This window comes from Bos mutus, chromosome 5 (assembly GCF_027580195.1).
Source record: "Bos mutus isolate GX-2022 chromosome 5, NWIPB_WYAK_1.1, whole genome shotgun sequence".
Taxonomy (NCBI): domain Eukaryota; kingdom Metazoa; phylum Chordata; class Mammalia; order Artiodactyla; family Bovidae; genus Bos; species Bos mutus.
This window is the reverse complement of record NC_091621.1, coordinates 104,270,010-104,293,111: the sequence shown is the minus strand read 5'-3', so window position 1 is coordinate 104,293,111 and position 23,102 is coordinate 104,270,010. Positions and strand designations below refer to the sequence as shown.

General features: G+C 55.3%; 1 protein-coding gene across 2 annotated transcripts in view; it reads left to right on the top strand.

The window, feature by feature from the left end:
- The window catches only part of FBLN1 (fibulin 1), an 80,924-nt gene that overhangs the window by 21,504 nt on the left and 36,318 nt on the right, over positions 1–23,102 (top strand). For both annotated transcript variants that reach the window (XM_070371445.1, XM_070371446.1), the window contains exons 4-14: positions 126–297; positions 6,262–6,321; positions 7,669–7,770; positions 8,360–8,497; positions 9,850–9,987; positions 11,622–11,765; positions 12,813–12,941; positions 13,439–13,564; positions 16,279–16,398; positions 17,227–17,358; positions 19,335–19,458. In XM_070371445.1, coding sequence (XP_070227546.1) covers positions 126–297; positions 6,262–6,321; positions 7,669–7,770; positions 8,360–8,497; positions 9,850–9,987; positions 11,622–11,765; positions 12,813–12,941; positions 13,439–13,564; positions 16,279–16,398; positions 17,227–17,358; positions 19,335–19,458 — 1,385 coding nt within the window. The remainder of the gene's footprint in view (positions 1–125; positions 298–6,261; positions 6,322–7,668; positions 7,771–8,359; positions 8,498–9,849; positions 9,988–11,621; positions 11,766–12,812; positions 12,942–13,438; positions 13,565–16,278; positions 16,399–17,226; positions 17,359–19,334; positions 19,459–23,102) is intronic.

Below are 23,102 nucleotides of genomic sequence, written 5' to 3'. Positions count from 1 at the left end.
CAGCCGAGTCAGGTGTGTGTCTTCCCCGCCCGGGGAGAATTACCACGGGGGGGATGAGGGGTCCGTGGGATCCGCTGTGTCACGGGTCTGGCTTCTCCATCAAGAGTCTCTGCTTGTGTTTGCAGAGGTGCTGCCATTGCTGCCTACTGGGGCGGGCAGCCCAGGCCCAGGGCCAGAGCTGTGAGTACAGCCTCATGGTTGGCTACCAGTGCGGGCTGGTCTTCCGGGCGTGCTGCGTCAAGGGCCAGGAGACGGCAGACTTTGCCCCGGGGGACGGCGGGGACCTCCAAGAAACAGGTAAGTCCCCCTTTTCTTTCCTCTGGAGCAGGGCAGTCGGTCGAGGTTATTTAGAGAAGCAGAACCAATAGGGTGTGGGAGAGAGGGAGAGAAGGGTTTAATTCACTGGCTCACACAGTGGGCGGCTGGCAGGTTCGAAACCTGCAGGCTGTGTATGCAGGCTGGACGCCCAGGAGAACACTCATCTTCTGGCTCAGTTCGGAAGGCCGTCTGCTAGCAGAGTTCCTTCTTGCTTGGGGGAGGCCAGTCCTTCTCTTAAGGCCTTTGCCTGACTGGATGAGGCCCACCCACTTGATGGAGGGCAGTCTGCTTTATTCAAAGTCTGCTGATTTAAGGGTCAATCTCATCTAAAACATACCATCCCAGCTGTGTCCCGACTGGTGCTGGATCAAATATCTGAGTACTGTAGCCCCACCAAGTGGACACCTAAAGCTGACCATCACGGGTGGTGTGGGCTCGTGTGTTGACCGTTGCCTTAACTCTGCAGAGACCGGTTCTGGTTGTCAGAGCAGGTTCATGCTTCTCGCTGTCCTGGAGTGAAACCAAGGGCTTGGAATCTGGGATCTGACGAATCTGTGTTCATGTCCCTGTCCTGACGTGTATTTGGGGCAACCTGATGGATCCAGGCCTCAGTTTCCTCATCTGTGAAATGGGGATGCCTACAGTCCCACTCACTCGGGGATGAGATGGGAGAAGCGGTACGTGGCGTCTGCCGTCACAGTTCGCCTCGTCCCTCCAGCCGCCTCGGGCAGCGTAGGTGGCTGGCCACGCTCTCATTCACCACGTTTCACAGATGAGGTCCTGGCATTCAAGGTCACGTGGCCAGCACACGGTGGAGGCAGAACTCTGGCCTTCCGATGCTGGGCCAGTGCCCTCTTCCATCGGGAGCTGACGACATGTGGACAAGAGGCTGGGGGCACCACTCATTAGTAGCAGGCTGTGAGCATTCAAACATAGATATTTATTCAGTGTAGGGGCCGGTGACCCCCCTAAAGCAGCTTCAAGACAGCTCCCAGCTGTATTTCCATCAGTTTAGCTCCCCACCCTCCCATTTGTCTGAAGCCACGTCAGTCCTGAAGCCTTGGGGCCTGGTTCAGTTACACGGTTCAGGAAACTTCTCGGTTGTCTAATCATCTCTTCCACTTATGCAGTGGTTTCCTATGCCATAATGGAAACAGCCCTGGAACATTTCAGGCGTCTGCTCTGCCCCAAGCTTGCTGCCTGCGTGGGACCTTTGCCTTCTCAGTCTGAGCTCCGTCTGCCCTCTGTTCAACGTGGGGGAAGGGGCAGGGAGCAGGTCAGGGGAAGAGCTCACAGGCCAGGGCTCCCTGAGCCAGGCCGTCCGTTCCTGTGGCTTTGGGGTCCTGGATCAAGTGACCCGCCTTTCATTCTTTGTTTTGACTTCTCAAGTCCAGGACTCTGCCGTGCAGCTGACTTCAGATATCTTAGTCATAAAGGGGGACTGGAACCACGTTCTGGCTCCCTCCTTGACTTTTGAAATCAGAGATGACATTTCACTCTAAACAAACTCAGATTCTTCACCCTGGTGGAGACTTTCTCCTGTGTCTCCAGGGAGGACTTTTGTTGATTTATATCTCGGTTCGTTAATGGTCTCTGAGCTTTTCTGTTACTCCAGATGTCTTATTTCTCCCTTGCCTTTCGTCGGCTTCATTTCTTGCCCCAGACTTTGCTCGGTGTCTCTGTGAGGACTTCCCTGTGTTCCCTCCCCACTCAGACACAGACCTGCCTTCCTGTCTTCCGCTGACGTTTACTGTGGGCCTACTGTGTGCTACCACGGGGCCACATGGGCCCACAGACCAGTACGGCCTGAGGTAAAATAAGCACAGAGATGGACCGAAAGCCTTTTAGAAACTTCTCTAAGCATTTGATATAGAGTAACTCAGGTCTGGGCGTCCCGGGTGGCTCAGATGGTAAAGAATTGTTCTGCAATGCAGGGGACCTGGGTTCTACCTCTGGGTCGGGAAGATCCCCTGGAGAAGGAAATGGCAACCCACTCCAGTGTTCTTGCCTAGACAGTCCCATGGACAGACAAGCCAGGCGGGCTACAGTCCGTGGGTCGCAGAGTCGGATACGACTGAACACACACACATGCACACATCTGTTGAATCTAAATACAAAATTGGGATTTGTGTCTGTTTTCTTAACCTTCTTTTTCTACTAAGCTGTATTATGAGTTATCGAAGTGTTGTTATCTTCGATATTTTATTGTTATATGGAAGTGTGAGTTATCTAAGATGGGGGAAAGAACCCTGTTCTTTTGGGTGGAGCTGTGCTGGGGTGTATCTTGGTTACGCCCATTCTACAGATTGGGCGACTGAAGCTGCAAGAAGCTTAGATTCCAGATTCATCTTCTCGCATTCTTTGCCCAGCATACTAGCCCCCAAAGAATGCTGTGGAAATCTCGATGACTTCATCACCCAGGTAGCAGTTTCCCACAAATGCCCCTGACCTTGTCACCGTGAGTCCTCTGGAGGATGGTTCCGTCACCCTGGCCTGTGCTGGACGTGGCAGGGAGTTGGGCCTTGCCAGGATGTAATGCCAAGTGGATGAGGGGTCCCCAGATCAAACCTCCTTTTTTCCCTCTCTTTTTGGCTTCTAGTAGGGTTGATTACAGTGTTGTGTTAATTTCCGCTGCATAGCACAGTGATTCTGTTATGCGTACCTGGGCGTTCTTCTTCACATGCTCTTGCATTATGGTTTATCACGGGATGCGGAATGCAGTTCCCTGGGCTGCGCAGCAGGACCCAATTGTTCTTCTGTTCTGTCTGTAATCGCTTTCATCTGCTAACCCCAGCCTCCAGTCCATGCCGCACCAGGACCCTCTCCTGTGGCAGCCACCGGTCTGCTCTGTTTGTGACACTGTCTGTTCATAGATAGGCTCATTTGAGTCGTGTTTTAGATTCCACAAATAAGTGAGAGCATGTGGTATTTGTCCTTCTCTTTCTGACTCGCTTCACTCAGTGTGACCGTCTCTTGTTTAGTCATGAAGTCATGTCCCACTCATTTGCGACTCTGTGGACTGTAGTCCGCCAGGCTCCTCTGTCCATAGGATTTTCCAGGCAAGAATACTGAAGTGGGTTGCCATTTCCTTCTCCAGGGGATCTTCCTGACCCAGGGATCCCAATTCTTTACCACTGAGCCACCAGGGAAGCCCTGTGATCATCGCTTGTTCAGTCACTCAGTCGTGTCTGGCTTTTTGCAGCCCCACGGACGGCAGCACACCAGGCCTCTGTGTCCATCACCAACTCCCAGAGCTTGCTCAAACTCATGTCCATTGAGTCGGTGATGCAATCCAACTATCTCATCCTCTGTCCTCCCCTTCTCCTCCTGCCCTCAATCTTTCCCAGCATCAGGGTCTTTTTTAATGAGTCAGTTCTTTGCATCAGGTGGCCAAAGTTTTGAAACTTTAGCTTCATTACCAGTCCTTCCAATGAATATTCAGGATTGATTTCCTTTTGGATTGACTGGTTTGATCTTGCTCTCCAAGGGACTCTCAAGAGTCTTTTCCAACACCACAGTTTTCCAACATCAGTTCTTCAGCATTCAGTCTTTGTACTCCAACTCTCACATCCATACATGACTACTGGAAAAATCATAATTTTGACTCTGTGGACCTTTCTTGGCAAAGTGATGTCTCGCTTTTTAATACATTTGTCTAGGTTTTTCATAACTATTTTTCCAAAGAGCAAGCAGTCACCGTCTGCATTGATTTTGGAGCCCCTCCAAAAAATGAAATCTGACACCATTTCCACATTTTCCCCATCTATTTGTCATGAAGTGATGAAACCGGATGCCATGATCTTTGTTTTTTGAGTGTTGAGTTTTAAGCCATCTTTTCCACTTTCCTCTTTCACCTTCATCAGGAGGCTCTTTAGTTCCTCTTCTCTTTCTGCCATTAATGATCATCTCTAGTTGCATCCAAATTAACCATTCTGAGCAAAGGGGCTCCCAGCCTCCCAACCTAGAGATGACTCACACCCTAAAGGTCCCTTGCTTAGTTTCTTCCCAGCTGAAAAGTTTTTGAATTATTTAGGGACCCTTCCCACATTTTAATGTGAAAGTGAAAGTATCAGTTGCTCAGTCGTGTTCAGCTCTTGCGACACCATGGACTGTAGCCCGCCATGCTCCTCTGTCCATGGGGTTCTCCAGGCAAGAATACTGGAGTGGATTGCCATTTACTTCTCCAGGGTGTCTTTCCGACCCAGGGATCAAATCCAGGTCTCCCGCAATGCAGGCAGATTCTTTACCGTCTGAGCCACAAGGGGAGCCTTCCTGTGTCTTTTGCATAGTGTCTATAAATTATGTTATATTGAAATTTACTGCAGAATTACTAATGTGTGTGTTTTTACTGAGGTCTGTTTTCTGTGTGGGTGTATCATGCTCTCACACGTATGTGTTTTAGAAGACACGGGAAGGTAGAAGGAAGAGGAGATCAACACAGAGATGGACACTGTTTCCATTGGGTCGCATTTCCTCTCCGTCTTTTTTCTGTCTTTCTTCGCTTCTTTTCTGTAGGCCTGGCTGCACTGAGGAGACCCTGGGTTTGTGCTTTCCCACCCAGCCTTGCAATGTGATGGCTGCTGAATTGCGATGGAGTTGTGGTCACTGTCATTCCGTCTTGTGGTGGCTTCCATCAGCAGGGGGCTTGGTTTTCAAGTTGTCTAGGGATTCCTGGGTGTATCCACCCGAGTTAAAAGGGCTAACTCGTTTCCTTTATGTCAGAACTGCCAGTGCAGTGCCACCCTTTAAATCAGGGCCCTGGCCCCCACCGCGTCACTCTTTGTTCTATTGCCGTGTTGAATCTCTTTTAAAAACATTTTTATTTATTTATTTGACTTCAGTGGGTCTTAGTTTCAGCATGCAGGATCTTTTAGTTCTGACATGTGAACTCTTCGTTGCATCTTGTGGGATCTAGTTCCCTGATCGGGATCAAACCTGGGCCCCTGCGTTGGGAGGGCAGAGTCTTAGCCACTGGACCACCCCCTCTGTTGAATCTTTTTATTAAGTCGGGGGGGCCTTGTCTGTGCCTAGTGCTTCACCCTCAGAGCAGGTGCTCAGATACCTTTGTTGAACAAGCCGAGTGAGTGACTATGGATGACTGGCACTAAATTGAACTTTGCAGGCCAAGTGGATGAAATCTGTGTATTTGCTTCCTGGGGCTGCCCTAGGAAGGCGTCGCAGACTGGGGGGCTTAAACAACAGAGATATTGTCTCCCAGCCTGGAGGCCAGAAGTCCGAGACCATGGTGTTGGCAGGGCTAGGCCTTCCGAGTATCTCCCCCGGTATCCCTTGGCTTGGAGATGCCTGTCTTCTCCCTGTTTCTCCACTCCCTTTTCCTCTGTGTATCTGCCACGGAGTCCAAATGTCCCCTTTTTGTAAGGACACTTGTCTTTGGATTAGGGCCCCCTCTCACGACCTCATCTTAACCTGATCATCTGCAGTGACCCTGCTCCAAAATAAGATCATGTCCCCAGACACTGGGGGTTAGGACTTCACATCTTCTGTGGGGGGTGGGTGGGGGGTGGGACCCACAGTTCGACCCGTAACAACAAGCTCTCACCAGGTGCGTTGCCTTGTTTGGAGGCTGTGACTGAGTTTATAGTAGGGCTGTGGTGGCTGCATTTGTGGAAATATTTAAGTAGCGTTGACAGCATAACCACACGTGGCGTCGCGTGGATGACTAACAGGCCCTCGTGCCGCTGCCGTTTCTGGTATAATAGATCTTTTAGAGATGTAGCGACATTTTGTTTTGTAAGTGTGATTCTGTTTTTCAAAAGGATGAAATGAACACTGAGCTGTTTATAAGAAGACGTACAGACAGGCATTAGCTGCCTGATATTTACAAGAAGAGAAAACATTTGGAGTGACCTGTGTGCTCATGTGGGTGTGGATCACCGCGTGGACAGCGTGTGCACAAACATGTTTTTGCCTCTTTCCCCTTAGCTAAGGTTTCTGAGATCGAGGAGGAACAAGAGGACCCCTACCTGAATGACCGCTGCCGAGGTGAGCCCTGTGCCTCCCCAGCTGGTGGATAACGAGGCCCAAGGGAGGGTCAAATGCTAATCTCTCTGGGAGCTGACCTCAGGCTCTGCTCGGGTTCACTAGGATTCACCCGAGATGTGCCCTTTGGCTGGGAGTCCCGGTCACCTGCACTCCTGGACTCCTTCCCTTCCTCTCCTCCTCGCTGGGACCTGGTGGGCGAGTGAGGGAGAGGGTGGACTTGTAGCCAAGGGCTGCGTTCTTGTGGCTTGTAGCGAAGAAGCTAGCATTCAAAGCCCTTTCATCACGGCCCACAGACTCTGTGGGTGACTCTATGGGGGGTCACTCTAGACAGGGACTGCCAAGGCTGGGGACCCCTTAAGGGATGGGGGTGAGCGTTACTTCATTTTGCGGCCTGGCGCTCCACCCATACCATCTGTAATATCCATTTGTCTCATAAGAGTGATGCTTTCAAATTTAAAGTCAGTGGGGCCTTACAGTGTTGTTTTCCATAAGATAAGACTTTATTTCTCATGACGGAACATTCCTACGCGTCTGGACTGGCAGGTCTGCTCCCCTAGGACATTTAGTGACTTGCCTTATGGTTGGGCTTTAATTAGGGAGTCAGTTTAATCACAACATAATGCGGTCTGTTACAATGACACTTGGCACCGAGGCCTTGGGTGGGGGAAGGGAGAGCAGAGAGCCCCAGAAAGACCCGTAATCCTCCCTGGGGGGCGTGGGGGGGATCTTCCTGGAGGAGGGGGGCGGATAGTTGGTTTGCAGTGGGCCAGGATGGACTAGCCAGAGAAGTGACATGGGTGGGGGGGTTGCGGCAACTGGAGCAGAGACTTGAAGACCCGCAGCAGCTGGGCCCCGGTGGGCTGTGGGACGGGGGAGGGGCAGGGGACAGGGAGAGGGGAAGAGGCTGGACAAGTGGGCAGGCTGTGCAGGCCCTGGGCAGCAGTCCGGACTTCATTTTGTGGAATCTTTGTCTGGTGGAGGTTTGTCCCCATGAGATTAGTTCTTTGAGCATCTCGCTAGCCACCCTGTGGGAAGCGTGGTTGGAGGGTTGGGTACCAGGGATGCTCAGAGAGCCAGGTGAGTGAGCAGCCGGAACTGAAGCAGTGCCAGTGAAAATGGGGTATTGGGGTCCCGCACGCCCCTCCATCTGTCAGATCAGGGCCAGACCTTGGGGGTCTCTCATGGGAAGGGGGTTGCTGTGAAGACTGCAGTGGGCTCCAGCCTGGGGAGCCTGCCTTTCTGCATCAGTCCACCTTGAGGGCACTTCTGGCCCCATCCAAACAAAGAGAAATCACCAGGAGGTCCCTGGATGCGCCGGGCCTCTGCTCACATTTGCTCTGGTTCCAGGCGGCGGGCCCTGCAAACAGCAATGCCGGGACACGGGGGAGGAAGTTGTCTGCTCCTGCTTTGTGGGGTACCAGCTGCTCCCCGACGGCGTCTCCTGTGAAGGTAAATGTCATCCTGCTCTGAGAGCCTCTGCCTGCGCTTGACACCCGGGCAGGGCCCAGTTTGCACAACTTGGGGCCCTGTTCATAGGTGAACTACGGCCCAGGACCGGCTTTCCAGCACTCCACAGCCACGGCCTTCAGCCAGGAGAGTGTGAACCCCTGGCTGGAAAAGGGCACGGGCTTGGGGTCTGACTGGGCTCTGAGTCCAGGATCTGCTGAGTGGCATCCCCAGCCTCTCTTGGCCCCTTGTCTGTGAGATGGGGGAGATGGAGGGAGGCGACAGCCCTAATAGGGGGGTCTCTAGGGTCACACGACTCCAGTTCAGGGCCTGGAGCTTGCTTAGCAGATGCTCAGAAGGAGCAGTAGATCTGAAATAGATCAGCCGGGGAGAGGAACCATTGCTTTTGCTTTGCTCTGGTGGGGAGCGCCCAGGGCTCCACTCCGGTACAGAGTGTGACTATCACAGGCCTGGGGCCCTCGATGGATGCAGAGCCCTGACCCCACTCTGCCTCCTGGTCCGTTTCTTCTGACGCAGCGTCAGGATCGGGCGTGCTTGCCGGTTACTCCTGCGTTGCCTGTGTCTCTCCTAGATGTCAACGAGTGCATCACGGGCGGCCAGAGCTGCCGGCTCGGGGAAACCTGCGTCAACACAGCGGGCTCCTTCCGCTGCCAGCGCGACAGCAGCTGCGGAACTGGCTATGAGCTCACAGAGGACAATGACTGCAAAGGTACGGCGGGCTCCGGGTCGCAGAGCCGCACCCCGGGAGTAGCTGTGATGTCATGAGAAGGTGGCTTGGGGGGTGCGGGGCTCCATGCTGTGTCCCCCGGTGACTTGCCTGGGGCACTGCCTACCCTGTCACTCGTGAAGATTTAGCTTCTTGACCGTCATGCTGAGTTAATGACAGTGGAGAGTTTGGGTTTCTGAAAAGGCTCAAAGCACGATCATTTAAAAACAAGACCAGGGCCGTCGCTGGCCTTCCAATGGTTGGGGCTTTGCCTTCCAGTGCAAGAAGGTACGAGTTCCGAACCTGGTCGGAGAGCTCATATCTTACATGTCTTGTGGCCAAACTACCAGAACACATAAAGGGGAAGCAGTATTGTAACAATTTAAGAATAAAGACTGAAAAACAATTTTAAAATAACAACAAGACTGGAGATGAATTTCAGGTGCTCACATGTGCTTTCTAGTCCCATCCCCCAATTTTTTTTTTTTTTTTTGTGCACAACAGCTGCTGTCCATCTGATTCCAGGCTCCCTTGAAGTTCAAAGCATATTCCCTTCCGCTGCGTAAAAAGCATGACATTTTTGGCTGCTGGCTTTTCCCCACCAAATCATAGATGTTATTTGGCAGATAAACCTTTGATGAGGATCTGTTAGAACATACTTTTCTGCTGAGGGTTTCCAACCCTTCGGAACGACAAAACCACTTGTGTAAAAATGTTGGTTGAATTATGAGGGTAACTCAAAAGCAAGTCACACCCTCCTGACGTCCGAGGGCCTTTGGGTGAGCTCGGTGCTCCCCACCCCTGCAGACTCCCTGGGCGGCTTGGACCACGAGAACCCAGGGTCCCTGCCAGCTGAGTATACACTTTTGAACATCTGACAGCCCATGAACTTCAAGGGAAGGGCAGCCAACACGTTCAGTCATGACAATCACCATTGTTAATATTTGGGATATTGCAAGGACTGAAGAATGAATAAGTTTATAAGGACTGTGTTTATTGCCACTAAGATCATCATCGCTTTATAATCTAAAACTTAACATGTGCTTAGCCTGAAATGAAAACCAAACCAAACCAAACCACCTATTGCCAGGAAAATGTCTGGGTTATTTATTATATAACAAAATTTGCATCATAAGAGCCTTGGGGGGATAGTCAGAGTTTTAAGTCTTTAGCAACACGAGCCCTGTTTGGCTAAGGCTCTTGTATGTGACCTCTTTATTGGGATGTTTTGGGTTATAGTCTGAGTAATGAGCATTTAAAGAAAAAAAAAAAAAGCTTTCTTGTGATTTTAAAGTGTTGTAAGATGCTTCTGGCAGGACTCTTGCTAACAATTTCCTTTTTTTATGATGTACCAGATATTGACGAGTGTGAGAGTGGTATTCATAACTGCCTCCCCGATTTTATCTGTCAGAATACTCTGGGATCCTTCCGCTGCAGACCCAAGCTACAGTGCAAGAGTGGCTTTATACAAGATGCTCTAGGCAACTGTATTGGTAAGACACTGCTGCCAGGGCCCACGGGGTCCGCCAGGCAGGGGAACCGTCCGGTCACGGGCCCTGTCTCTAGCAGGCGGGGCGCTGCACAGGGTAGACAAAACGGGTCGGCAAGCTTTTTCTATAAAGGCTGGATAATAAATTGTGCGTTGCAGGCCGTGTGGTCTCTGTCGCAACGCCTCTGCTCTGCAGGTTGCAGCTGGAAAGCAGCCATGGTTATGTGAACAAGTGGGCAGGGCTGTGTCCCAATAAAGCTTTATTTACAAGCACAGGCGACAGGCGGTGTTGGGTCCCAGGGCTCTAATTTAGCAATTTCCGATTCAGACAAAAGAGCTTGAGTTTTGAAATCAGAGACACTGGTGTTGAACGGAAGGTGTGTGTGTGTGCGTCCTAAATCACTTCTGTTGTGTCTGACTCTTTGTGACCCCATGGACCCTGTCAGGCTCCTCTGTCCATGGAATTCTCCAGAATACTGGAGTGGGTTGCCATTTCCTTCTCTAGGAGATCTTCCCAACGCAAGGATCGAACCCGTGTCTCTTAGGTGTCCGGATTGGCAGGCGGGTTCCTTACCACTAGCGCCACCTGGGAGCCCCAGGGAAGCCCTCAGTAGTTTTAAACACTACCGCCCTGGGACCAGCCCAGGAGACAGGAGGTGGGCCTGCTTTCTCCTGCAGTCACCACCTGGCCGGATCACTGTATGCTCTTGGCATTTGAGTCCAGGTCTGCCAACTGTCCTTGCCCTCTGCCCCAGCAGAAGATTCTGGGTCCTCCCTTGAGGTCAGACAGACGTCCCCCTGGATGTGAGCTGCAGGTGCCACCAGCCAGAACCCACGCTGCTGGGGCTGCCCTGTCACCCCCCTGGGAAGGCTGGCAGCGCCATGACAAGGGACGGGACTTTCCATCTTGTGTCTGTCTCACGCCCTCGCAGATAAATCTGCGTTGATCTTTGATTTGGCATGGTGGTTTGGACTGAAAGCCCTGCCCCTTTTATTGCTATCCCAGGATGTTTACAGACAAACAGCAGCAGCCCCTTAGGATGGGGGTGATTTTATCTGCAGCCAACCCCAGTCTTTGTTCCTGAAACAAATTTGCCCCCTTTTCACGGGAGGTGTCTGCGTGGTGGGGGCCTCAGCTTGGCTGCACTGGCCCCTCTCCAGCCCCCTGCCCACGGAGCTGTCATCACTCAAAGAAGGGGGCCGGGGAGCAGGAGGCTAACCGCTCTCCCTGGGCCAAGATGGGGAGGGGCTTGCCCAGACTTTCAGGGGGCTTTCGGGGGCTCCGCGGAGGAGGGCTTCTGTCGGGGCTGGAAACCCTGACTCATGGCAAAATCAGCCCAGTTCACTGTGTGGGACTTGCAGGCAGGTGGCCTTGGCTTTGGTGCAGTGGAAGATGGAGGTGTTGAGGGTTTAGGGGCAGGGAGATGGACCCGAGAGGGGGTGCTTAAGGTGGGGTGTGCTGCTGTGACCTGGGACCCAGTGGGGAGGCTGCGGTGCGGTCCAGGCTGAGCACATCATCTTAACTCCATCTGTGGTTTCATAAAGAGGAGGGAGATGGGACTTTTTTGGAGATCTGGGTGCTGGGTTTGGGAAAGCCCTCCAGGATTAACCCTGCCATCTCTATCTTTCCCCCCGTAGATATCAATGAGTGTTTGAGTATCAGTGCCCCATGCCCTGTTGGGCAGACGTGCATCAACACAGAGGGCTCCTACACGTGCCAGAAGAACGTGCCCAACTGTGGCCGTGGCTACCATCTCAACGAGGAGGGAACCCGCTGCGTTGGTTGGTATTAAAAACGAAAGCTCGTTTGAAATGGACTTTTCTGTCTGCTCCAGCACAACCCTCCCTTCTCTGGAAGGAGAGAGCAGATCCCCAAAGGAAGGGGTGTGCACCTGTCCGTCTATCCCATGGCTGATCGCCAAGCCTAGGCCTTTACTGGCTATTGCCTGGACCGTTGCAGTAGAATGCCAGCCCACCTACTGCCTTCATCTTTGCCCCTTCAAGTCTGTCCCATTCATTCTGAGATGAAAGCTCTCTTGCTCTTTCCTGCTCAGAGCTCCCTTTGGTGATGGTTCCTCACTGGGGCAGACAGATGACTGATGCTCCAGCTTGCAATTTGTGTGTGTACGAGGGTACTCAGTCACTTCAGTCATGTCTGACTCTTTGCGACCCTATGGACTGTAGCCCGCCAGGCTCCTCTGTCCATGGGATTCTCCAGGCAAGAATACTGGAGTGGGTTGCCATGCTCTCTTCCAGGGAGAGCACCCAGGGAGTGAACCCACATCTCCTGCTTTGCAGGCGGATTCTTTACCATCTGAGCCACCAGGGAAGCCCCACTTACAATTCGGTCCTCCTGAATTGACCCCAACCTCACAAACTTTATAATCCAGATGGAACAGGTCTTGCTGCTCCCCAACAAGCCCTGCCCGTCTCTGTCTGTGTGACTTTTGCTCTTACACTGCTCCCTTTGCCACCTGCTCCTACCTTCCTGTGGGTTCAGGCAAAGGCATATTGCGCCCATCCTGCCCAGATCCCTGCCACACAGAGGAGTCTCCTCCTTCCTCAGCGTCTCCCCAGTCCCTGGGCACTTCCTGCCTTACTTAACTGGGGCCACTGCTGGCTCGCAGTAGCAGGAATCCCCTGAGGGTAGAGGCTACGTCGGGTCAGCTGTCTCTCCAGCGCATAGGACGTAATCCGGGAAATCACGTTGAAGCATTAGACGGTGCCACGTTGTCAGTTACGTTTTTGTGGGCTCCTTCCTTGCCTTCCGTTCTGATCACGCCCCCTCCCCCACTAAAGGGTTTTCAATGTGTCTTTCTTTTCTGCAAGATGTGGACGAGTGCTCTCCCCCCTCTGAGCCCTGTGGGCCGGGGCACCTGTGTGTGAACTCCCCTGGAAGTTTCCGCTGTGAGTGCAAAGCCGGGTACTACTTCGACGGCATCAGCAGGACATGTGTGGGTATGTGTGTATCCCTGAGGGGGCGGCTGGCCAGGTGACATGAAGGAGAACCAGCCTGGGGTGCACCTGTAGTGACCGCGTGGTCTGCTCCTGACCTCTGACAGTCCTGAGTTCAGACAGTGCTGGAGAAGGGACCTGGATCGGGAGACCCACATTCTAGGTCCAGTCATGCAGCTCCTGGGGGGTGCTCCCCACCTGTAGAGCAGGTGCTCTGCTAGCCCCGAGACTCCAGCCCCCTGGACAGATGCCCCAGAGTCTTTGTGATTTCCCAGAGAGGCACTGTCCTGGAAGGAGCACGAGGCTTCCCCAGTGGGCAGAGAGGCAGGGTGGTCCCAGCGCCCCTGCTGACTTGCCGTGCATTTGGGACTGGTCACTGCACCTTTCCCCGGGAGAGGAGGGCGGAGGAGGTGGGGGACAGAGGTCGTGAGCTGCCAGGGAGGACAGGCAGCCCCGTCCAGGGAGAACTCTGCCTGAGCCGCCCGCCCGCTCCGTTTCAGACATCAACGAGTGCCGGCGGTACCCGGGGCGCCTGTGCGGCCACAAGTGCGAGAACACGCCCGGCTCCTACTACTGCAGCTGCACCCTGGGCTTCCGGCTCTCCTCCGACGGCCGCTCCTGTGAAGGTGAGGGCCGGCCGTGGGCAGGGATCAGGGCCGCCGGGCCTGCATCCACTCCCTTCCCCGAGCTGCCCGCTTCCCCGCCGCTGCCCCGGCAGGCCTGCTTGGGAACGACTCACTCGTGCCCCAACACGTATCAGATGACGCGTCAGCAGGGGCGATGCCTCTAAAAACGTGCTTGTCAGAGATGACGGCCCTCCCGGTTTCCCCTGGGTCTGGCGGGTGCAGATAATGCCTGTGCGCACGTGAGGCTGGACGAGTGGGATGTGGCTGAGAGTGCAGAATCTGAGGGCTTCTGACCCACCGCCGTCCTCACGTGACCCTGGGGGCTGGCTGAACCTCACCAGCCTCAGTGTCCTCACGGGGGAAATGAGGTTGTTTATGCCAAAGAAGGGGGCTTCCCTGGCGGTTTGGCGGTAAAGAATCTGCCTGCCAATTCAGGAGATGTGGGTTCGATTCCTGGGTCAGGAAGATCCCCTGGAGAAGGGTATGGCTACCCACCCCAGTATTCTTGCCTGGAGAATCCCATGGACAGAGGAGCCTGGCGGGCTACCGTCCATGGGGACACAAGAGTCATGCCTGTCTTAGCCACTAAACAACAGCAATGCCAGAGGGAAGCAAAAGCTGGATACTTGTTTAAAGTGGTAAGACAGATTTTATTTACACACCTGCAATAGAGGAAAGAGAGTTTGGCATAAACTGGTCTCAACTCCACCAGGACAAAAAGTGCAGCTTTCTATATGCTGAGGCCTGCTAAGGAGTAGCACTGAAGGATGGTGAGGTCAGTGGTCAGCGCAATTAGGCCAGCTGTGTCTGCTCCCTGGCTCTGACCCTCCTGCAGAGTGTGGGAGTTGGTGGGGGGGGCTCCCTCTTCTTGACTGCATTTCAAAGGCTTGGTTCCCATGTCCTTAGAAGGACACTCCTGGATTGCAGAAGACACATCTCAAAGGGACAGAGGAAGGATTTAACAGCTGCAGGTTTTCTGAAGTAAATGCTTCTAAGAAAAAGGGAGGTCAGGGACTGCAGTCCAGCGTTGGCTGGAACACACAGGAAATTCTTTAGCAGCGTAGAGATTTCCCAGGCAGGCATTTCAAGGGTCATGGTCTTGGGCTGATGCTGATATTTGGTCAGGTCTCTGGTGGGAGGATTCGACCAAGTCAAATTGGTGCCAAGAATAACACTGCCTCCCTCTGACGGGATGGACTAAGATGAGGTGAGAGCCCAGGGCCTGGCTCGTAGTAGGTGCTCCGCGGGTGTCACATCTTTACGGGAATTAGGTGAGCAGGTCAGCAGAGATCGAGGGCTTCTGACCACTCTCGGCAGTCCCTCACAAGCTCCCTTCCTTGCAGTACAGTGCCCAGGGGTGACCTGTAGAGCCAGCCTCCAGACACGGCAGGTCTTATAATTCTGGATTAAGATGGATGATCACAGATATGCCAGGACGCACCCCGGCGTGTAATTCTCACCCTGAAGGATGGACAGTGTGAGGGGCTCCTGGGTCCCAGGCTTCCCCTGAGGTTCTGGGACTCGTCCCCAGGAACCAGACCCAACATACACATGTAATGTCAAGGAACCAGATTCATGCGTGGGGCGGGGGTTGGGGGGAGGGTCCCTCGGGCCTGGGTTCAGATCCCAGCTCTGTCACGGTTATGGTGTTGAGAGTCATCAGCATTTCTGGGCCCCAGGGTCCTCATCTGCAAAACAGGGCTAGTGAGACCCACCTAATAGCACTAGTAGGGGTCATGAGGATGAAATACGATGGAGCCTGTCCAGCGTCTCACAGTGCCCTGCGTGAGAGGCCACGCTTGTGACATGGAGACTGCTGGCGTCATTGGTATTATCATTTGTGGTTTGTGCAGTCCGTGGTGACTCCTTAATGACCGAATAGTAGATACTCATACCTGTTAGTGGACGATTTTGCCCAAAACCAGGGCCCGGCCAGCTTTGCTGCGTCATTCCGCCGAGCAGTTATAAAGCACCCCCTGCTCCAGGCGTGCAGCAAGAACATGGTTCCTGCCTTCAGGAAGCGTCTCTGGGATGTGATGAGACACCACACTGGGCAGAGGGGACCAAGCGCACAGGGGTCAAGTGACAGCCAGGCCAGGCGTGGGGGTGCTGCAGGGGTGAGAGGGGCTGAGGCACTAAAGGACATTCTTCCCTGCTCACCCCTCCTGCCCTGCTAAGAATTAGCAGTAAACAAAAATGAGAAGGGACTTCTGGGCCAGAGATTGGCAAAGTTGTTTTTTTTTTTTTCCTAAAAGCCACACAGTAAATATTTTAGGCTTTGCCAGCCACGTCTTGATTGTGCCTCCTTAACTCTGCCATTATAGTGCACAGGCAGCCGTGGACTATGAGCGTGGCTGTGTGCCAATAAAACTTTATTTGCAAACACAAGTGGTGGGCCGGAAGTTTGCTGATCCCAGTTCTAGGCAGAGAACAGAAGAGCAAGAGCCCCAGGGTTGGTGTGGCTTGAAGCAGGCAGTGGCAGGAGTGGGGAGATGCCAGATCCCCCAGCCTTGAGGGGCTGGAGTGGGAGCCTCTCTCCCTTAGGGAAACCTCGAGCAGGTCCCTGGCCGTACATGTGGTAGCCTCTGCCTCTGTGTGTGTGTTAACTCGAGGGAGGTCATGGCCCACGGACGTGGGAGAGAGGTCATGACCCACTCGACTAGGGACCAGGGACTCAGCTCTGAGCGGTAGCCTCGGGACCTTGTCTCTTTCAGACGTGAACGAGTGTAACAGCAACCCCTGCAGCCAGGAGTGTGCCAACGTCTACGGCTCCTACCAGTGTTACTGCCGGCGAGGCTACCAGCTCAGCGACGTGGACGGGGTCACCTGCGAAGGTGAGCGGGGAGAGGCCACCTCTCTCCTGTCCCCCACTCCCCGCTCCTCCTGGCTGGCGAGTGGCCTGGGTTTCTTCCCTCTGAGATGTGTTTGGATGGACTTTGCCCATTATTGAGAGTGAGGTTTGTAAAGGAGGAAACCCACTCCCAGACTTTCTTTAGTGACATAAAATGGAACAGAGGTGATGGCCATGGGTGCCGCCCGGACCTCGAGCAGGGCCGGGGTGGGGGAGGCGGGGCTGAGGAGTCACACCCCTGGCTCGACCCTCTGCCTCTGGCCTTTCAGAAGCCCCTCGCCGGGCCTGGGCCACCCTCCTCTGTAACATCCGGGTTCATCCTGCACTTACCCGGTGGTCGGAAGATGAAACCAAATGATGATTGAAGTGCACTTCATACATGCCTGGCACAATGTTGGTGCTCGGAAGGCAACTGTTTGTAAGGTTATACCTATTTTTATTATATAAAGTGTGTCTGTTATTGGCACGTTTATAATCATTGGCATCAGGATGGAGCCGGCAGGGTACCTCTGTGTGTGCCATTACAAAGCCCTTGGCTCTGCTTTGTTCCCCAGTCTCCCTCTCCCCACCCTGCAAACTTCACACAAGAACTTGCTCTGTGGCCCCAGGCTAGGCCTTTTCCCTCTCTGGGACTCAGCGAGCCCTTCTGGCGGGATGGCCTCGGAGGCCGCCCCGGCCCTGGCACTTTGAGACCCCGCTGTGTCCTGCTCGCCCTCGGGGCTGACTTCCAGGTCACAGCTCAGCCCACTGGGGGCTGTAGCCCAGCCGGGAGGGGTCCGCACGGTGCTGAGGGTGGGCTTTGCCGTCACAGACATCGACGAGTGCGCCCTGCCCACGGGGGGCCACATCTGCTCCTACCGCTGCATCAACATCCCTGGGAGCTTCCAGTGCAGCTGCCCCCCGACCGGCTACCGGCTGGCCCCCAACGGTCGCAACTGCCAAGGTGAGCAGGGCGGGTCCCGGGGTCTCCCAGGCCGTCCCGCGGCTCTGCAGGGTGGGGGGCACTGAGGCTCCGCAGCCACAGCACAGGTGGGGTGCGTTTGTGGGGGACGACTGTATCTGGGTGTGTCCTCGCCCCACGGGCACCCTGGTCTCCCATGCTTGGGCACGCTTATCCACCGGGGGTTCTGAGTCCTCCTGTTCTGCCCCGGGCAGCCCCCGGGGGGCCAGAAGTGGGGCTGACAGCCTTTAAAAGGAAGACGTCCAGCATCAAGGAAGCAGGCCTTCAGTACCCAGAAGACCCCACAGCTTAGCACTGCTGTTTAGTCTCTCATTCAGTCACTCAACATACCCAGGCCCTGCCAGGTGTTAAGGGCAAAGCAGTGAGCCAGTGGTGCAGGCCTCTGTCCCCGGGTGCTGGTCTCCACTTGGCAGGGGGATGGACCTGGTCAGGGTGTGTCCCCACCCTGAGCTCTCTGTATTGAAGGCCTTTATGGCCAGGGTTCCTGCGGAGCCCAGGGATCAGCTAAATGAAAGGTGAGTGGCCTGCATCCTATCCTCGGCTCCCAGTTCTAAGAACACTCCAGGGGTCACTGCGTCACTGTCTCTTGGGTTACTGAAAGGGGAGCTGAGGAGATATTTGTGAATGAGCAACCCCGGAACGGGCGTGCTGGCCTTACCCTCGGCAATGGCTGCAGTAGCTGGATCAGAGGCTGGGACTGTCCAGCCCCTGCAGCGAGCCTCCTACAGGGCCTGGAGGCTCTGGGGGCCGGGGTTCTGCAGATGTCCTTTCTGGTCATGAAGGGGGTTTGCACACTGTGATCAAAGGCGGCAGGAGCTGCGGCGTTTCCTGGGAGGGACTGCTCGGCTGTCCAGAGCTCCAGATGGAAGTCGCTCTGTTTTCACATTTCTGAAGGAGCAGATGACCTGGCCAGGCGCCCTCACCGCAGCCTGGGGTCCTGCCAGACACAGCGAAAACACATTCCTGAGCCTCTCTCGGGCTTTGAGACTGGGGACCGCTGTTTTTGCTACCAATGGTCAGGATTTGGCACCTCTTCACAGATGCCTCAGGGCTTCCCAGGTGGCGCTAGTGGTAAAGAACCTGTCTGCCAGTGCAAGAGACAAAAGAGACGTGGGTTTGATCCCTGGGGTGGGAAGACCCCTTGGAGGAGGGCATGGCAACCCACTCCAGTATTCTTGCCTGCACAATCCCCATGGACAAAGGAGCTTGGAGGGCTACAGTCCATGGGGTCACAGAGAGTCAGACCCGACTGAAACGACTTAGCACGCACCCATGCAACCTCTGGCATGGTGGCGCCCCCTGAACCCACCGTTTGGCTGCTCCGGACAGCTGTGGGGTGGGGGACGACTCCCCATGTCCAGGTGACCTCCTGATGTGCCCCAGGCCTGGTTCTGGTCCAACCCAGACAGTCACTGACTTTGGAAACTGGGCACAGCGTAGACTCCCTTTCTGCCTCAGTTTCCTCATCTGTAACGTGGGGCTGGTGGCTTCTGCCCATTCCCTCCTCAGACGTTAGAAGTGGCACGCGAGGTAAGACTGATGCACCTCGAGAGCCTTGGAGAGGTGCTGGCTGCCTGGGTTCAAAGCTCAGCTCCCCCACTTACCACATGTGTGGCCTTAAACCAGTCACTTAAGCCCACGAGCTCCTCCTAAAATGAGGGTAATAACCAGTACATGCCTCATTTAATTATAATGAGAAGTGTTTCCTGCCAAACACTTCAAGGGCCATAATTTAGAGGTTGCTGTTGTTATTATGCTCACTCCAGGGATCATGAATAGTAGGTAAATTAGATATAAATCTCCTATAAACAAAAGGGCTGGCACAGGGCTGTGCTCCGGAGAGCAGCCAACGGAGGGCAAGGATGGCCCGATCCCCCAGACTCTGGGCACCCCCATCTGGGCCGGGGATGGTGTGGGGGGCCTCAGCCTTCACCGTGCCGCCTTGGGGTCTCCCGCAGACATCGATGAGTGTGTGACCGGCATCCACAACTGCTCCATCAACGAGACCTGCTTCAACATCCAGGGCAGCTTCCGCTGCCTGGCCTTCGAGTGTCCCGAGAACTACCGCCGCTCCACAGACGCGTAAGTCCCTCGGGCCCCGCGGTCGTCTGTCTGTGTCGGCCTTCCTGGGGGCTGGGCTCCCGGCCTGCATGAGTCGGAAGTGGGTATTCATGAGCTGTGTCCTCCAACGTGGGTCTTGGGAAACTCAAGGATCCCCGGTTCTCAGGCGCCTAAATGCCAGCAAGACTGGTCGCAGAAAGCGAAGGAAATTGGCCTCAAACGGGCTGAAGGTCGGCGGGCCTCCTCACTGACCTGCCTGCACATGGAGCCAGGCAGAAACCTGGCCTCTGCTCCCTGGGGTGGAGCCTTGGTCAAGGGACAGCTCTTTGGACCTCAGTGTCCACCTCTGTGGGTTACAGGAGGCAGAGCGTGCCGACTCAGATGGAGATAGCAATGACTCCAGGTGGGCTGCACCTGAAAACCACATTCTGTTCCGCCCAGCGATGGTGTGGGAACAGCTCAGAAGGTTCTGGGTTCTCAGCTTGAAGCTGTGTGTCCATGTGTCACTGTAAGCTCGCTGACTCTCAGGCTACCCGATGTTTGCTGGGGTGTCTAGAAACCCCGTTCCTCAGGGAGCAGTGAGGACCCTCTGGTCTCGCCATACACGATCCCAGCTCTTGTTTTGTTGGGTGGGTCTCCTTTCTTGCCCCCAGAGATCGTTTCAGGGAAAGCTCCTCAGTGGGAGCCCATCTTAGGAGCGTGGACGCGGGATCCCTTCCCTCCTGCCCTGGGCAGTGCCAGCACCCAGCCATGCTGCCTGCCCTGGGCAGTGCCAGCACCCAGCCTCGCTGCCTGGGAGACCCGGCCTCTTGACCTTGACCCTGCTCCTCCCGCCAGGGGTCGGGGCCATCTGGAGCAAAGGTCCCAGGCTCCGGCGTGTACTTGTTCTGGCCAAAAGCTAGAGCAGGAGATGCTCAGATGGCCCCAGTGTTCTTCGCAGCATCGGGGATGTTCATCCTCTGGCCTCGCCCACCCCCCAACCCTCTCTGTTTCCCTGGCAGGCATTCTTGTGGGTAGGGAAAAGCCACCCCAGGGCTGGGTTTGCCAGCACTCAGCATTCCGAGAGCCGGGGGCTTATACAACAGCTTACAGGCAGTGCGAGTGCTCCTGAGCTGGGAAGAACGATCGTGTCCTTGATTTGAGGCTGAGCTGCTCCTGTCTGTCTGTCCATGCTCCCTCACTCCCTCCGAGGCCCTTGTCTGTGTCTGGGTTAGAGGATTCTGGAAGATGGGCTGGTTGCTGTTGACCTCAGACTCAGGTGCGGTCATGAAGGCAAACGGGGAGGAGGAGGCCGCCCTGCGCGGGGTCTTCACGCCTCCGACGCAGGGGGTGGGCAGGCTGGCATCGTGTGCCGAGACTGGCTGCGGTTGGCTCCCCTCCCCGGTCCTTACACTGATGGGTGCTGCGGCTGGGGAAGGGCCTTTACTTGTTCGGGGAGTGTTCACCGTGAGCCTACTGTGTGCGGGCACCTGGGCAGACAGTGGGCCCGCAAAGGCCCCTGGGCCCTGCTCTGAGCCCAGGAGGAGCCCATGGGAAAGCAGCCGTGGGCAGAGTGCAGGAGTGCTCTCATCAAGGAGGGCTCTCCGCCGGCAGGAGTGGGGGGCACAGAAGGCAGGGGTACCTAGAGTTGGTGATGCTGGAATGAAGCGGGGAGGAGTCGGGCAGAGAGGGAGGGAGTGGAGGGTGGGATGGGCATGGGGTGTAGACCTGCGTTAAAGGGCAACAGAGGAGTTCCGGCCAGGAAATAGGGTGCCCAGCAAGGAACCACGCCTGCTGACTGAGGCATTGATGCTCCAGGGCGTGGTCTGTCCCCATCCTTTGGGTTCATCGCCCTGCCTCCTGGGGGATGATAAAGAGGGAGCACCGTCATTGTCTGTTTGTATTAGGCGCAGGAAGTAGGCTCCGTCCACGGTCAAGGTTGGGGAGGGGTTGGGGCTCCAAGCAGCCCCTCCAGGGAAGACTGTGGCCCCATTGAGCACATGCTGCTCGCGAGCGCCACCAAGCAGCTGGAGCAGAGGCTGGGAGGCGGGTGGGGCTGGGAAAGTTGTGTCCCCTGCCCTGAGGGTGCGATGGGCTGTGCTCCCTTCACTGTTCTCAAGCCTCATGGAGATGCTATGGCATTCTGGAGCTATCTGGCTTTGGTGTCAGCCTCGCTTAGGTTTGCCTCCCAAATTCAGTCCATTCCAGGTCCCCTTTATAGTCAGCAGGTCCCGTGAACTTCTTGCTGAAAAGGGAGCAGTGGTGTCACCCTCTGGGTTCCTGTTGGGTGACTGTGATTATGGGAGCAGAGCCGCTTCCATATGGCTCGCTCTGGGTTCAGCCTGGGGGGCTGCGGGTAAGGTTCCCCCAGGCACATTTTACTGCCAGTATTTATGGATGGAAGGAAGGCGGACGGTGGCCCTGGTGTCCGGTTGAGGACAAAGCCTGGGAGGCTGCCTGGAGGAGGAAGGAACCAGGCCTGGGACTCCCATCCTGCCTTCCAGGCCTGCCTCTCCTGTTCCTTGGTCCCGTGATCTGGGGTCTTGGTCACCCTGGGGCCCATTTTCCCCTGTAACACGTGCTGACAATACCTGCTTGTCAGCGCCTTGAGGATTAATGGTAACGCTCCGGGTGCCCGGCCCAGGGGGATGATAAAGAGGGAGCACCATCACTGTCTATATTAGGCGCAGAGTGGTGGTAAGGAAGATGGCCACGAGCCACCCCGTTCTCCTCCTCAGAATCCAGACGTTCCTCAGAGCGACTGCAGCTGTGGCTCCATGGCTGACTGTGTGCCTGTGGGCTGACTGTGACCGGCCAGGTCTAGGGTCGCTCAGTCCTCAGACAGGAAGACGAAACTCGGCTCCTGAAGGGCTGTTGAGGAATCGTGGGCCAGCCAGGAGCCCAGCGCTGGGCGCAGGAAGTGGGGGCCGGGCCTGGAATCCTCGGTTGACAGGCCTTGGGGGGTGGGGGTCTCGTTTTGGTTGCCTTGTCACGTATGGGGGGGCTGTTTCTCTGGGACCACAGGAGCCCCGGTAGCTTAGGGCCACTGACACGTCGTGTAGATGTGGGCAGGACGCAGGCCAGAGCGCCAGGTGAGGCGGAGCTGAGCCTCTCAGCCCTGCGGACTCCTCAGACTGGAGCTTTCTGTTTCACGGCCCTTTTCCTTTTCTGCAAAAACTCTCTTAAGAATTTATCTGACCTTCAGAAAGCGATTTGTGCAAGTTAAAAGTGCTATATTAGAAAGGACCAGGGAAACAGCACTTCCGTGGTTTAACATTCAGGGAGCCTTGGCTGGCAAGATTTGAGTCTCTCTCTCTGTTGCTGGGCCTCAGCCTTCTCTCTGTCTCTCCACAAACAGCCTCCTTCTGGCCAGTTTCCCTGGTGGCCGAAGGGCGGTAACTGGAGCGTGACCCAGCAGGCCGGGCCACAAACCACAGGCCTGGGCCCCAAGGACTGACCAGGCTGTTAAGATCCTGACCACGCAGTTCCCTCCTCCCCACAGCAGGGATATTCAGTGTCCCTGAGCCTGGGGTGGGACCGAAAACATCCTCTCTACCCCCTCGGTGGGGCAGACCCGGAGACCCGGGCTCTCAGAAGCCAGGGCCAGAGGGAGGCTGGCGGCCTTAGTTGGCACAGCTCCTGGCCCCAGGGTGTAACCCTGGTGGACAGAGTGGGTGGAACCCTAC